The following is a 12,679-nucleotide window of genomic DNA, read 5'->3' on the forward strand; positions in this document are numbered from 1 at the left end:
GCATCATTCAGAAACTCTGTCCATCACCACCCCCCTTTTTCCCAATTCGATTTTATCCACACTCAGTGTGGGAGGGTATGCTCAGACGTGAGTCCCTTGCTCATTGCACCATCAGGATTCAGGCAAGCCGGGCCGATGAAGGCTGTGATGCCAGAAACCGGTCCCCGGAAGCTTGTTTCCTTCCCGGTATAAGAATTGGCTTGGTAGTTTGGTTTGCCCTGTTCCCATCATGCACTGGGACAGGTACAGACTAATTTGCATGTAGCCAGGTTCTGAGCTGGGATGGTGCAGTGAGCTAAAAAACGGTGATGGATTAAAACCATGATCTCTTGACTTGGTAAGAGTATTCTGCATCATTCAGAAACTCTGTCCATCACCACCCCCCTTTTTCCCAATTCGCTTCACTGAGCCTGACAGACTGCTGCCTTAGACCGCCGCAGTACCGCCCGCCAGACCAGGATTTAACTCCTAATCTGGCGGACAGCAGCACCATGGCTTTGGTGGTCCTACAGCAGACGGTGCGTTGCACTGTCCGATGTAGGACTGCCAAAGTTGTAATAAGGCCCTAAATGTTGTCAGAAGATTTTTCTCCCAGATGTTATTTACCCAGTGGAGGGTTGGGGCCACCCTGCACCACAGGGGCTGCAGGGTCTTGCTTCATGCCCCCCAGTGTAGGTAAAGTTCGTGGGTGGGGAAGTTGTGGATAACAACATAGTCTTGAACAGAAGATTGTAGTAGTTCATCATTTTCTCTTTACATTACCACCCTATCCAATAGGATTTCTTTACTCATTTTTTTATAGATCTTTCTAAATTTGGTACGGTCTAAGAACAAGTCTGGTCTACCAAGTTCTGTAGTCAACTGCCTAATGTAGTTAAACCAAGGGATTTTATTGCCAATCTCACAGTTCAAACAGTCCTCTATAACCTCTCTGTTGAAGCTGGCTTTCTTGTGTGTCCATACTGAGAACCATAGAATGAGGGGTGCCAAGTGAATGTAATCCGTCGTATACTTTAGAACCAATTCCTCATTGAGAATAAAATGCTGGCTGATGAGCTGTAGCTCCGAAAGTCTCCTACAGAATCTATTATCCTACACTTGAAGACATTTGGTTGGGCGATAAGCCCAAATAGAGGCCCCTTAAGTTAGGACCCATAGAGGTCCCATAAGTCACAACTAAAGTATGCTTATTACTCTCAATCATGGCCAGGATAGGCCTAGCCACAATTCCTTTTGCAAAGTTAAAGAGGGCCCCGTTGCCTGTGAGAACCAACTAGACCTAGCTTGAATTCAGGGTCCCCAATTATACCGGGAATCAAGTGTAATGACCAAATATGGGATGTTCTAAACCCTTTATAAATACCTCCCCATACCATAAAAATATTCTTATTTTGGATGGTACTCCCCCAGCTGCCATATTATAAATTTGGAAGAGGTTGTTCTCTAAGTCCAAGCTGTCCATAAACTGAACAAAGTTATCAATTTGGTTTTTGAGTCCAGAAGGGGCCCGAGAGATCAAAACAGCATCATCAGCATATAATAAGGCTGCCATTGGGCAATTCTTGACTTTTGTGAAATCTTTTCCTTGAGACTAAGAGTATTCAGGTAACCGATTAACACAGAGTAAGAATAGAATCAGGTCCACACCTCAAACCTGCCTCACCCCCTGTTCCAGTTTAAAAGTATTAGTGCACTCTACACTGTACCGTACCGTACTAAGGCTTTTAGACCCTGGTGAAAGGCTTGAAGGAAGTCAATTAGTTCCTGAACCAAGCCTATCACCCCAAGTACTAACCAAAGTGTAAATCAATTGACCTAGTCAAAAGCAGAGGTAAGGTCCATGAATGAGAGATAAAGCACCCCCGCAGCCACAGTATATTTCTTAATGACAGCATCAGATTTTCTCGTGTACCAAGGTCCTCTCTAAAGCCATGCTGAACAGATGCCATATTACCAGAGGCCTCTGCCCAAGACAAGATTCTCTGCAAGACTATTTTCCCAACAATTGTGACCATAGAGTATAGCAGAGAAATGGGTTGATAGCATCCAGTATCCTGTCTATTACCTTTCCTTGTATATGGGAACCAAAGTAGCAGATTACCATCAACTCGGAAGGTTTGAGCTCATGACCGAATTAAGAACATTAATGTTAGTAGGTGCCCAAAAATCTGGTCAAGCCTTATCTAAATTCATTAAAATCCCATCTGGACCAGGAGCTTAATTATAAGGACTTTGAGAGATGGCCAAGATAACATCTTCCAACTTAAATGAGATAGTAAGGTGTTTGCGCCAGTAGTTACCACCCGACGATGTCCTACATGGAGGTTTAAACCATAAAATGATTTAAAGTGCATCGCCCACTTCTCAGCGGAAATGTTGGTTCCCAAGTCATTATGCTATCTAGTTAATGCCCCCCCTGAATTCACCTGTTCCAGAATCCCCCAGTATCCCTTGCTCCCCAGGTACTTGATAGCTTAGACCAAGTATCCCTTTTGATGGTCTGTTTTCTCACTTTGAGAGCCCATTTATAGTCAGCCCTATGCCTGATGATAACAACCCTTTTCCTGGTTACTTCATTCAGTGCAATTCTTAACAGTTTGTTAGCATCCCTGCAGGTGCGACTAAACCATCTTGTTTCAGGATTATTGTTCCAAATAAATCTGGTTATAAGACATTTTCTTGTATTGTCACTCAAAATAACAAAAGCATCCACAAGGTCCCTACAGAGTGTAGGTTCAGTCTAAAAGAGATCTATAAACAAAGCAAATTTGCACCTGACCAGGGTAGTGAATAACCAATTAATATTAATTCCCCGCCATTTAAAGCAGAGCCCCTTATCCACCACTGCAACCCCTTCGGCCCTGCACAGATAGATAAATAATTTTGGACCGGGTCCCTGGCACCCTTGAAGTTATGGTTCTTGTCACCAGAACTACTTTCCATGTCACCCCCTGATACAACAAAAGAGTACAGTGTCATTGAGATACAAATGTACTCAATAATGCTACCCCTACCCCACCCAAAGAAAGTTAGAATTTGGCTGCTTTCACCCCCAACAACTTCAATAGAATTACTAAGCTCGTGTTCCAGCAATTTTCTGTGCAAATATGCCCCCCTACGATCCATGCCCATCTTTAGGGTAATCGAATCCTTGGTAGGAAAAGGATTATGGCAAGCGGTACCAAGACCAATCTTGGCATTAAAATATCCCCCTAAAATAACTCTAAAACTATTTTGTACAAAATAAGATTTCTGTTTCAGGATACTAATAACCTCAAACAGGGTATCATTAGTGCCACACTTCTCTTTTTGATTAACAGCATTGTAAAAAATAACATATGACTTTCCAACACCATGCATCAATTTGCTTGCCACTATTTTTGCAATCAATTCGCATGTGAAATGTATTGCATTTATTAAGACTACAAATAGAGAACTATTAGTTAGGGAATCCTCCACTTTAATTGCTTTGCAGAATACACCTGCCACAATTTTGGTGCATATTTTATTTTCTTTGTTTGAATGTCATCTCTACATGAAAACTAACTGCAAGCAAATTGGCATCACAGTAGTGTTAGCAAGTTCAGAGCCATCATCATCTTAGCTAGTGCTTATGAGACACTTACTCTTAAACATTAATCCACGCGCCATGACCATACAGTGGTTCCCTAGACCTACAAGATATATGAGAGGAGTTGGCAGATCATGCAATAGGACCCATCCTTAAAGGAAGTATCTGTGTGACTGCCAATTCTACACTTTGAGCAGGGCCCTCATGTCGAGAGTGTTACCTTTGTTGTGCTGCATATTAGAGAGGAGGACCTGTGGTTCTGAGGTATTTTCAGGGTGAATGTTCAGACGAAAATATAGATGAAGTGCAATGCACTGAAATCTTTATGTATTTTTCAAAAAGATTAATATTTGAGGCCTTCTTTAGACTTCTGTCAACTATTCAAATTTAGGTGTAAACTGCTAGAGTATTCAGTTATAAGAACCTCTATTACATAGTGCATATTTGTATGTCAATCATGTAGCTAAACGGCTATCTATGGCTAAACACCACACAACTTGACCAGTTACATTTAAAAATTCTAATAAAGATTTTTGTATCCGCATATATTTTTTTACCAACAATCATAAACATGTTTAAATTTTTATTTGACAGGTAAATGCTGGACCAATGGCATATGCACGAGCATTTATTGAAAAAACAAATGCCAATAAATATCCAGAAAGCCAAGTAAAGCAACTCAAGGAAATCTTCAGGTAAAGTTATTCCAATCCTTCTTTTCATTTGCCCAAAATACATCATTGTAGAGTTTCTCAAACGTTTCTTCTTTGCCTTTGAATATGGAAAGATATCTAACCAAGAATAGTGGGATTACATTTATATCAACAGTAAGCCAAATGTATTAAAGACTACGTATGAGGTAAAGTAACACATTTGCTTGTTGCAAGGCTGTTTTAGGACACCAAGGAAGTCTAACACCATATAGAGCCAATTGTGGCCTTTTAATAATAAAGAATTACAAGGTTCAACACATTACCCTTTTTACAGTTAGGAATATGGCATTCTGGTTTGGTAGAAGTATGGGAAATAGAATAACAGGGGGAAAAAAAGACACTTGAATCCTTAATATTATTCTTCTCTCTTCCAGTATATCTATACAACACCTAACTGAATCTTGGGTATCATTGTGGGATGCACCTATCCCTAATCACCACATCTTATTCATTTCTGTGAAATAGCATTCTCACTATTTCTTAGAAATCTGAGTTTTAGATGTTTTACCTCCTGTACACAATCCTATAACTTCATCTCAACATTTCAACAACTGTAATTTGGATTTCATGGCCACTGTTCCTCTATTATTGTCAGCAATAGCTTCAGTGAGCGGGTTGCAGGAGAGATATTCCAAGGAGATGTCAGAAGAGGCAACCCCATCCCTTTCAGACGTTTATAGTAAATTACAATGATGAGACAGCCTAGCAGCGCTTGTGTGTGCCAAAAGCCATGGGCTGGACATCTTGTTGGCTCTCGAGCATTCATGTGCCATCTTTCCTCACATTCTAAGCATTCTGTCAGTTCAGAGTCATTGAAGATCCACTATTTACCTGCAAGGAGTTTTTACTGGTGAATAGGGATGTCATTTGTTTATAAGAGGCATGGTCATCTTGAAAACTTGTAGCAAGATAAGTCATTTTTGTAGCTAGGACACTCTCATACAGAATATGTATGTGATCATGTGCGCATGCCATTTACTATAAAGCAATTCAGAAGGAGTTCTGTGACCAGTTATGGGAACAAAGCAGTGAGCCTTTATCACTGATCCTTGTAGTCGAATATAGCATGTCACAACGCATGCTATTACATAGCATTCCATTACAACGCGGTTGTTACAATGACCACGTTGTTAGAACGTGGTACCTTTACAACACAAGTCATTAGATCGACTTGCTCTAGATGGCGCTCCAACCTTAGGAATAGTATAATTTACTATTCCAACTCCAGCCTGCGCAACAGTAGGGAAGGTGTTTGAATAGTAGATTAAACTATTCTTTAGGTTGTAGCACCATCCAGAGCAAGTCGATCTAATAACTTGCGATGTAAAGGCATTGCGTTGTAACAACAAGGTCGTTGTAACGACTGCGTTGTAAAGGCAACGCGATGTAACACCGCGCTGTGAAGGCTCTTTCCCCTTGTAGTCAATAACCTGCATACATCAAAGGTGATATTGCAGGTCTATCCCACTAAACTTGACACGGGGTACTTGGTTTGCAACAGAACACTTGCCTTCTATTACTCTCCAGGTAATTTGCTCTACATGTCAGGGCATAGCTCAAAGTAGACAGTGAGGTTGAACCGAGGCACAGTAAAAATCAATTACCAAAAATGAAATAAAGATTGGTTTGTTCAGCTAGAACAGCAATTTAATAAGGTCTCAAAACTCAGTAAGTATATGTTTAGCAAAAATAGTAACTAAACAATGTAAATCACACAAATCAAAAGCACAGGCAACAATACAATAAAGGGTAGAACGGGGTCCATGTTACACATAAGAAATGTAATTTGCAATCATAAATAAACTCCAAATGTTAGGCAATTAGTAATATTAAGAAAGCAAGGTAAATCACAGACCTTCTGTCAAACACTCTTAAGTACTATTCATAGTTTCTACCCCATTGAGCACCACCAAAAGCATTATGAACATTCTCAGTGCAGCAGGCATATGATTCTAGTACATTGGAATCAATTATCCTAATGATTACATTACAAATAAATCATGCAGTACAGATTTATGGACCCAGGAAACAAGGAAGCCTAGGGTTATGGCCTGCTACTCTGCTAAAAAGTAGATGTCTCTTCATCTGAGGATGTTAGTCGTGGCCCCACATTCAGGGGTGGATAGATCCGTCCTCATGGGGATATACGGCTGCCTAACCCACAGGTAGAATTGGTTTGTGAGCCCCAGCACAAGGATAAACACTAGAAATAGACAGGCCCTCTATGAGCTATCTGAATCTAGGTAGTGCAGAGAACAACTGGTCCTGAAGAACTTCTTAGAGAAACTGGAACAAACCATGTTGCTGGCTTGAGTATCTTTGATGTACCCAAAGTAATTTGGGAAGATCAACTTTCCACCATTGGAGTATTTGTTTGATGTAACTGTTGAGAGCTGATAGTCTGTGAAATACACAGTATTGAAGGACGCATAGGTTTGAGAGCATTTCAATATGTTAAGAAAACCTTTTGCAGATGTCTTGTGGGTGGAAGAACAAGGAGGTAGCTTGTTAGGTAAATTGGATATGTTGGTTGAGGATGGTGCAATAGGAACGGGAAAATGGGAGTTGTGGGGCTTTCCTGAAGGTTTTCAGGAATTTCCTGAGTTGCTTCTATATTGGTGCAGCAGGATTTTGTGGCTTATAATTTCCCAAATTGAGTCAAACGGGATGAAATCTGACAGAAATATACAGGTTGCATCACAAATCATGTGCAATATGATCAGACTTTTAATTGTATTTTCAACAGACAGTTTGCAGAAGCATGTGGACAGGCACTTCAAGTAAACGAGCGGCTCATAAAAGAGGACCAAGTGGAGTACCAGGAAGAAATGAAGTCTCATTACAAAGATATGCTTGCTGAGCTCTCGGCAATCATGGATGAGCAGGTCAGTTGGTTTTCTGCAGATCTCTTGCCTGGACTTGAATTTGTAAATTGCCAGTTTTTTGATGAGGCCAGAGGTCATTAAAAATAACCACGACAGTGCCAAATTCTAACCTGATGACAAATGTTCTCCACCAGCCACTGAGCCTCCTTTGTTTCATTAGCCTCTATGTTGCATGGCTGGTTTTCTTCAATTGAGCATGAGGGACATGAGTGTGCATGGAAAAATAAGGAAGAAAGAGTTCATTTGATCAGGGAGACAATAACAGCAATTGCAACAATTCAGAGTACACAGTAAAAATGCTTAGGTATTGCATGCTGGGCTTGACCTTGCCCAAACCCCCTAATAATTTTTGCATGGAGCCATGGTGTCTAAAGAGAAAAACTTCTACTTAGAAGAAATTCAAAATTCAAAAGAGAACGTCAAAAGTAAATAACTATCTCTGAGTTAATTCTAAATAACACCCAAGAAGGTGGACGTTTTGGGGAGATTCTGTATGTCGAATACATTCCCTTTATTTGCCCCCATATATTACCGAGTTAGAAGTTCCCAACTACCTGCAGCGTTATGTTCTGTCTAACAAAACAGGGTCTTAGCTGTGGAGATTTGTTTCTGGTGTGCATTGTTCAAATGTCCATTACCCAATCACTGGGCATTGCAAGGATCAGGGAACGCTGAAGGAGCCTGATACGACCCAAAGTAGGTAATAAGCAAGAGAATTTAACAGGATAGGAAGACTGTTAGAGCGGCTTCGCCCAGCACTACATAGCAGCTAGGCCAAGGGCAAAGTGCCCCTTATCTATTTCTTTACTTTTTTTGTATTTAAAGAAGTTGTCAGCTTTGTCTTTAGTGAAACGAATATACTTTAGAAGAACTACACAAACTTGTACACCAACTTACCTTGCATCGTTTCACAGCCTTAATAATACCATTAAAACAAAATGGCTCTGTTCCAATTTTTTCTACTGATTATATTTCATTTTATGTTCAATTTGCGTTTTTAGTCTGGAAGTTTAAAAAACTTTTGGCATGCTGCAGATTGGGCTGCTTTTTCTGCCCGCTTAACCATTACGGAGCAGCTAGAAATAAGGGTAGATGGCATGGTATGTGTAGTGATGATGTAGGGTTTCCTATAAATGAATAGCTTGGGCACCAGCATTTGTGGTGCATTGACACAATCTTGGCCACAGCCATTGAGTTGATTGATAATGAAGAAGCCATGGATCTGATTCACTAAGGCATTTTTGAGTACTTAACTCCTTAAATTATTTTTTGAATTGGCCCCAAAATATATTAAAATGGACTAAAATGGAAATATTCATGAAATAGTCATATATAATTAGTACAAACAGAAATAACCGGGACTTCTTTGTACTTTTACTGAAATTGGACATTGGGAGGCAATTCACAAAGGTATTATGAGTAGCTTGAAAGAGTCCTCCTGTAGTATTACTTCAATTTCTCACAAATACCTTGATGAAATGGCCCACATGTACTTCAGTGCAATAATAATCAGTGAATGTGTTTCTTTGCAGCCACAGAGTGTTTGCTTTGTCATCACATGTTGTACTTTTCTCTCCTTTCTCTGCTAGTTCTTTTGTGGACCTGCCATTTTCAGCTTCTGTTCCTCCCTGTCTAATGTTTCTCTCAGTACTTTACCAAAGTATGGTATGTTGCTCTTATTGAGTCTGAAGCTTTTTTCCATGATTGTTACTGTGACTTTTTCTGCATTAAATACAATAAAAATAAATTTCAATTCAATTGTAATTGGGTGGTAGAAAAGAAAATGAATAAGGCCAATCTATAGATACTGGAGTTGCATGGTTTTTAATTAGATTTTGTTATATGAAATTAAAACAGTAACATAGGTACAATCAACAGCAACAGTTCATTAATTTTGTGGGACAATGTGAGTACTAGATTTAAGGTAATGGGGAAAGCGATGTATCGTGATCGATAACAGTGGTGTAGCTGTCCATAATATATGGTGATAACCAGGGCTTTAAGTGGGATCAAAAAACCGCGGGTGGTCTCTCATAGGGGCGATGCCGATGTAATTACGGGCATGGCTAAAAACATTTAAGCTGTGAATCTGTACTTAGTATAGTGTGCTGCCCCACTGGTTTTTTGCTGCTTCTGTCCTTTCATCCAGATATATAACACAAGTAACATTACACCTACAACAAGCCAGGACTATTGACTTTGTCAATGGTTGTAAGTTACATAAGATAAATAAGCAACGACTATGACATCGTTGTATATAATATTGAAAATGCTTCAGTTCTTGTGGCTGAGGTTGTGAAGTAAGGCTAGAGCTGCTGACTTTTGAACTGAGAAAGTAGGTTCGAGTCTGACGTCGGTTCAACATTCTGTGTTTCAAAAAATGAATATGTCCTTGTGTAATGTAACTGGTGCTCATTTAAAGCCTCCAAATGTGCGCTACATAAAACTGAAAAACAAGTCTCTTTGAAGTTACATCAAAAACAGTGACTGGTTTTACTATTGCAGAGTTGTTGGGTTTTTTTTACCCTGAGGGTAAATATGGAGAGCCCTATAGAAACCCGTCTCAGCACCTGCTTTTAAGAACTGCTGGTGCTGAGCACCGGCAGGACCCAGCCCACTTAAAGCTTTGGTGATAACTATCTAGCCATTGATGAACTGCAAATTGAAGTTAGCATGATCAATAGCGTGTACCAATACACGTGATGATTAGTAATTTTCATTATAAAAAGAAGATAGAATAGATATAGAAAGACAACACTAAGAGCAGAGAGGAGGGGAAGAACGTAAGAGACAGAGGAGGAGACTAAAACTGGTGGCCATGGTCTATGACAGTGTGATTGACATCAGTGCACTTAAGTTACAGGGCTTAGGTAGAGTGATGATGGGCGTGGAAAAAGATATGGAGGAGCCTGCAATGATGGTTATGTTTTTTTCTGAAGGCAAACATCAAGCCAGTCTCCTAGGGTTTAGTGGATTAAAGAGTGGGTTGTTTTTAAGGCATAAATCATCTGGGCTTCTGGTGAAGCAGAGCCAGGCCCATCAGGGATGAAAAGAGATATTGGCAGCATGTTTCAATTCCGATGGGCTCAGCTTTGTGCAGATGGCCAACATAAGTAAAAAATCACTGAAATTAGGGGGAGAGATGTCTACTGCTTCAAAAATACCCAATGAGGCTATTGATGGATCAATGTTGGAACAAATATTGAACATTTTATTTATGAAATTTTGAATTTGAACCCACAGTAGGGAAAACATGTTTGCATTTAAAGAACACGTGTTCTAATTTTCAATTCCAACATAGGTTTAAACGATGAAGCCAAGTGTGTGGAGTTTCGAAGAAATCTGAAGGTGTTGTGTATAGACCACAGTCTCATTTGAGCAAGAGCTGGAGTGATATTGTTTTTAAAGGGGGAGATTCAGATTATAGGTCAAGCAGATGGAGGAATATAGTGGCCTGTTTGCTCTCTATGTGATTTGTTCCAAATAGAGGTGGCTTTGTGAACAAACAGTGGTTTGGATGGAGTGAGAAGAGCGTAAATCTTTAATGCCAAATGGCTCAACCTGGTAAATCCCTCCACAAGGACTGGCAATTCTTAAGTGTGGATATTGCCTAGTGTTGTGATGGCAGTTTTCACTTTCAAAAACAGATAGAAGTCCAGGTTAGTGCGTTTGTGATAATTTTGTATTTGTGCAAACCTTTTTGGATTGGTTCTGGAGCCTAAGTTGCATTTTTAATGTGGATCAAAAAATACACTCTTTCAATCACTAAATTGTGGTCCCACAAAGAGGGATCAGCGCCAGACTTTCATGTAGCAAAGCCCTGTATGGTGCTTTAGTTTCAGCATAATTTGCTAATCCATTTGAGCGTTTCAGTATCTGTGAATCCCACATTGTTCCAAGGAGTCTGACAAGTTTTTGTTGTGGCTATCATTATGCGATGCACGGGTTCCATAAATATTCATTAAATCATGAGTTGTAGAAAAAAGAAATTGGGTTATGACACGTTGCGAGATGCCCCATTTTTTCTGACGTAGTAGGGAGTTTGAAGATGGGTCTTTCTTGCCTTCTGAATATAAAAAAACAAGATATTTTGCATTGAAAAAACTAAAACCTTTGAAAATCCCCAGTTATTGAGGACACCATAACTTCTCAAATGCACTGATCAAGACCACAAACATGATGTCATGAATTAAATTATCAGTATCTTTGGGCATGATTCACAAACGTAAACTTACACATTTGTGTAAGTTTACTATTTTTTGGTATTCACAAAACTGCAGTTTAATAGTAAATTTAAGACTGTGGAGACTCTGCAGTCAGGGCAGAGAACTCCCCACATACAAAGATAGGCCTGTCCCAATATATGATGCCTCTATGTCCAGAATGGACGTGCATGGTTTTAAACTTATATGAAAGGTCCAGAGGTGAGAGTTGGAACCCGGACTCCTTTTAAAACGTGCTAAGGTTTCATAGGAAGGCCAGAGGTCGAGAAGACATAAAGCACCTCCAGTCCCTTACAGGGCAGGAAAGTTGGGTGATTTACCAGCAGTCACTCCCTACTACCCTACATAGAATGTATGGCCCATCATTTCTCTGCAGGAAGAATGTTGCCTTCCATCTGCATAAGGTACACTGAGTGTCAATTGTGAGAGCTATTCCTTGGATCGAAGAAGCAGTATTTCTGTATCTTCTGTAGATCCTATATCTGTATTTTGATGGCTGTGGATTAATGTAATCGTGGCTATTTTTTATGTCTTAGCTTCATGCCTGATAAGGTTAGACTAGTGGCATTAAATCATTGCCATTGGAGGGTATCTACTTAATCCAAAACTGTTTATTTTGTTTGAAATCTTCGACAAGTAACCATTGGGTCAACAAGTGACATACCTGTGCTGGAAATTCTCGGGCTGAGTGGAATGACTTAAATGGAAATGCCAATGGTTAGTAACATGGCACTGACATTATCTGGGTTGGAAATGCACCTGTAACACTTCCTTACTACTTTGTCTTTCATCTTTTTCACCATCAATTTTCAAAGAAGCTACGGCAAAGCCAATAGGTCTGCTAGTGGCAAGCGTTCATTTTTTTTTTTTGCTAACGTATGCGGTTTGCAAATAAATAGCAACATCCAAAAAACATAAAAATAATGGAGTGGCCTAGCCGACCAGTACTGGCCCCTGAAGTGCACTCAGTTTCACTCACCCGTGCGCATGTGATCAAGCAAAATCCTGTCACTCGCAGGGCAAGACAGACAATGGAAGAATTGGACTGACTGACTGCAGCATGCTGTAGTGGGTGGTCTGTTAAAGTATCAATGGTGCCTGAAGAGACCAGTGGATGAAGAGGGTTGATCAAAAGTCCCAACATGTATTTTTATGTACTTTAAATATGATTTCTTTGGGAAGCATGAGGCTGGTGAGCTGGGCCGGATAGGCCTTCAACTCCACTTGGCATGTCCCCGGTGGGCTGGAGCTCATGGGGGCGGTTATGAAAGGCATCTGTCACTTTCG

General features: G+C 40.1%; 1 protein-coding gene across 8 annotated transcripts in view; it reads left to right on the plus strand.

Annotated features, from left to right (window-relative positions):
* DOCK10 (dedicator of cytokinesis 10) overlaps window positions 1-12,679 on the plus strand; it is a 1,791,775-nt gene that overhangs the window by 1,763,986 nt on the left and 15,110 nt on the right. For 5 of the 8 annotated variants that reach the window (XM_085634396.1, XM_085634392.1, XM_085634398.1 and 2 more), the window contains 3 exons: window positions 4,166-4,266; window positions 7,031-7,169; window positions 8,759-8,834. In XM_085634396.1, the coding sequence (XP_085490522.1) occupies window positions 4,166-4,266; window positions 7,031-7,169; window positions 8,759-8,834 (316 nt within the window). The remainder of the gene's footprint in view (window positions 1-4,165; window positions 4,267-7,030; window positions 7,170-8,758; window positions 8,835-12,679) is intronic. The other 3 variants (XM_085634394.1, XM_085634399.1, XM_085634397.1) reach the window with 1 other exon arrangement.

This window comes from Triturus cristatus, chromosome 11 (assembly GCF_964204655.1).
Source record: "Triturus cristatus chromosome 11, aTriCri1.1, whole genome shotgun sequence".
Taxonomy (NCBI): Eukaryota; Metazoa; Chordata; class Amphibia; order Caudata; family Salamandridae; genus Triturus; species Triturus cristatus.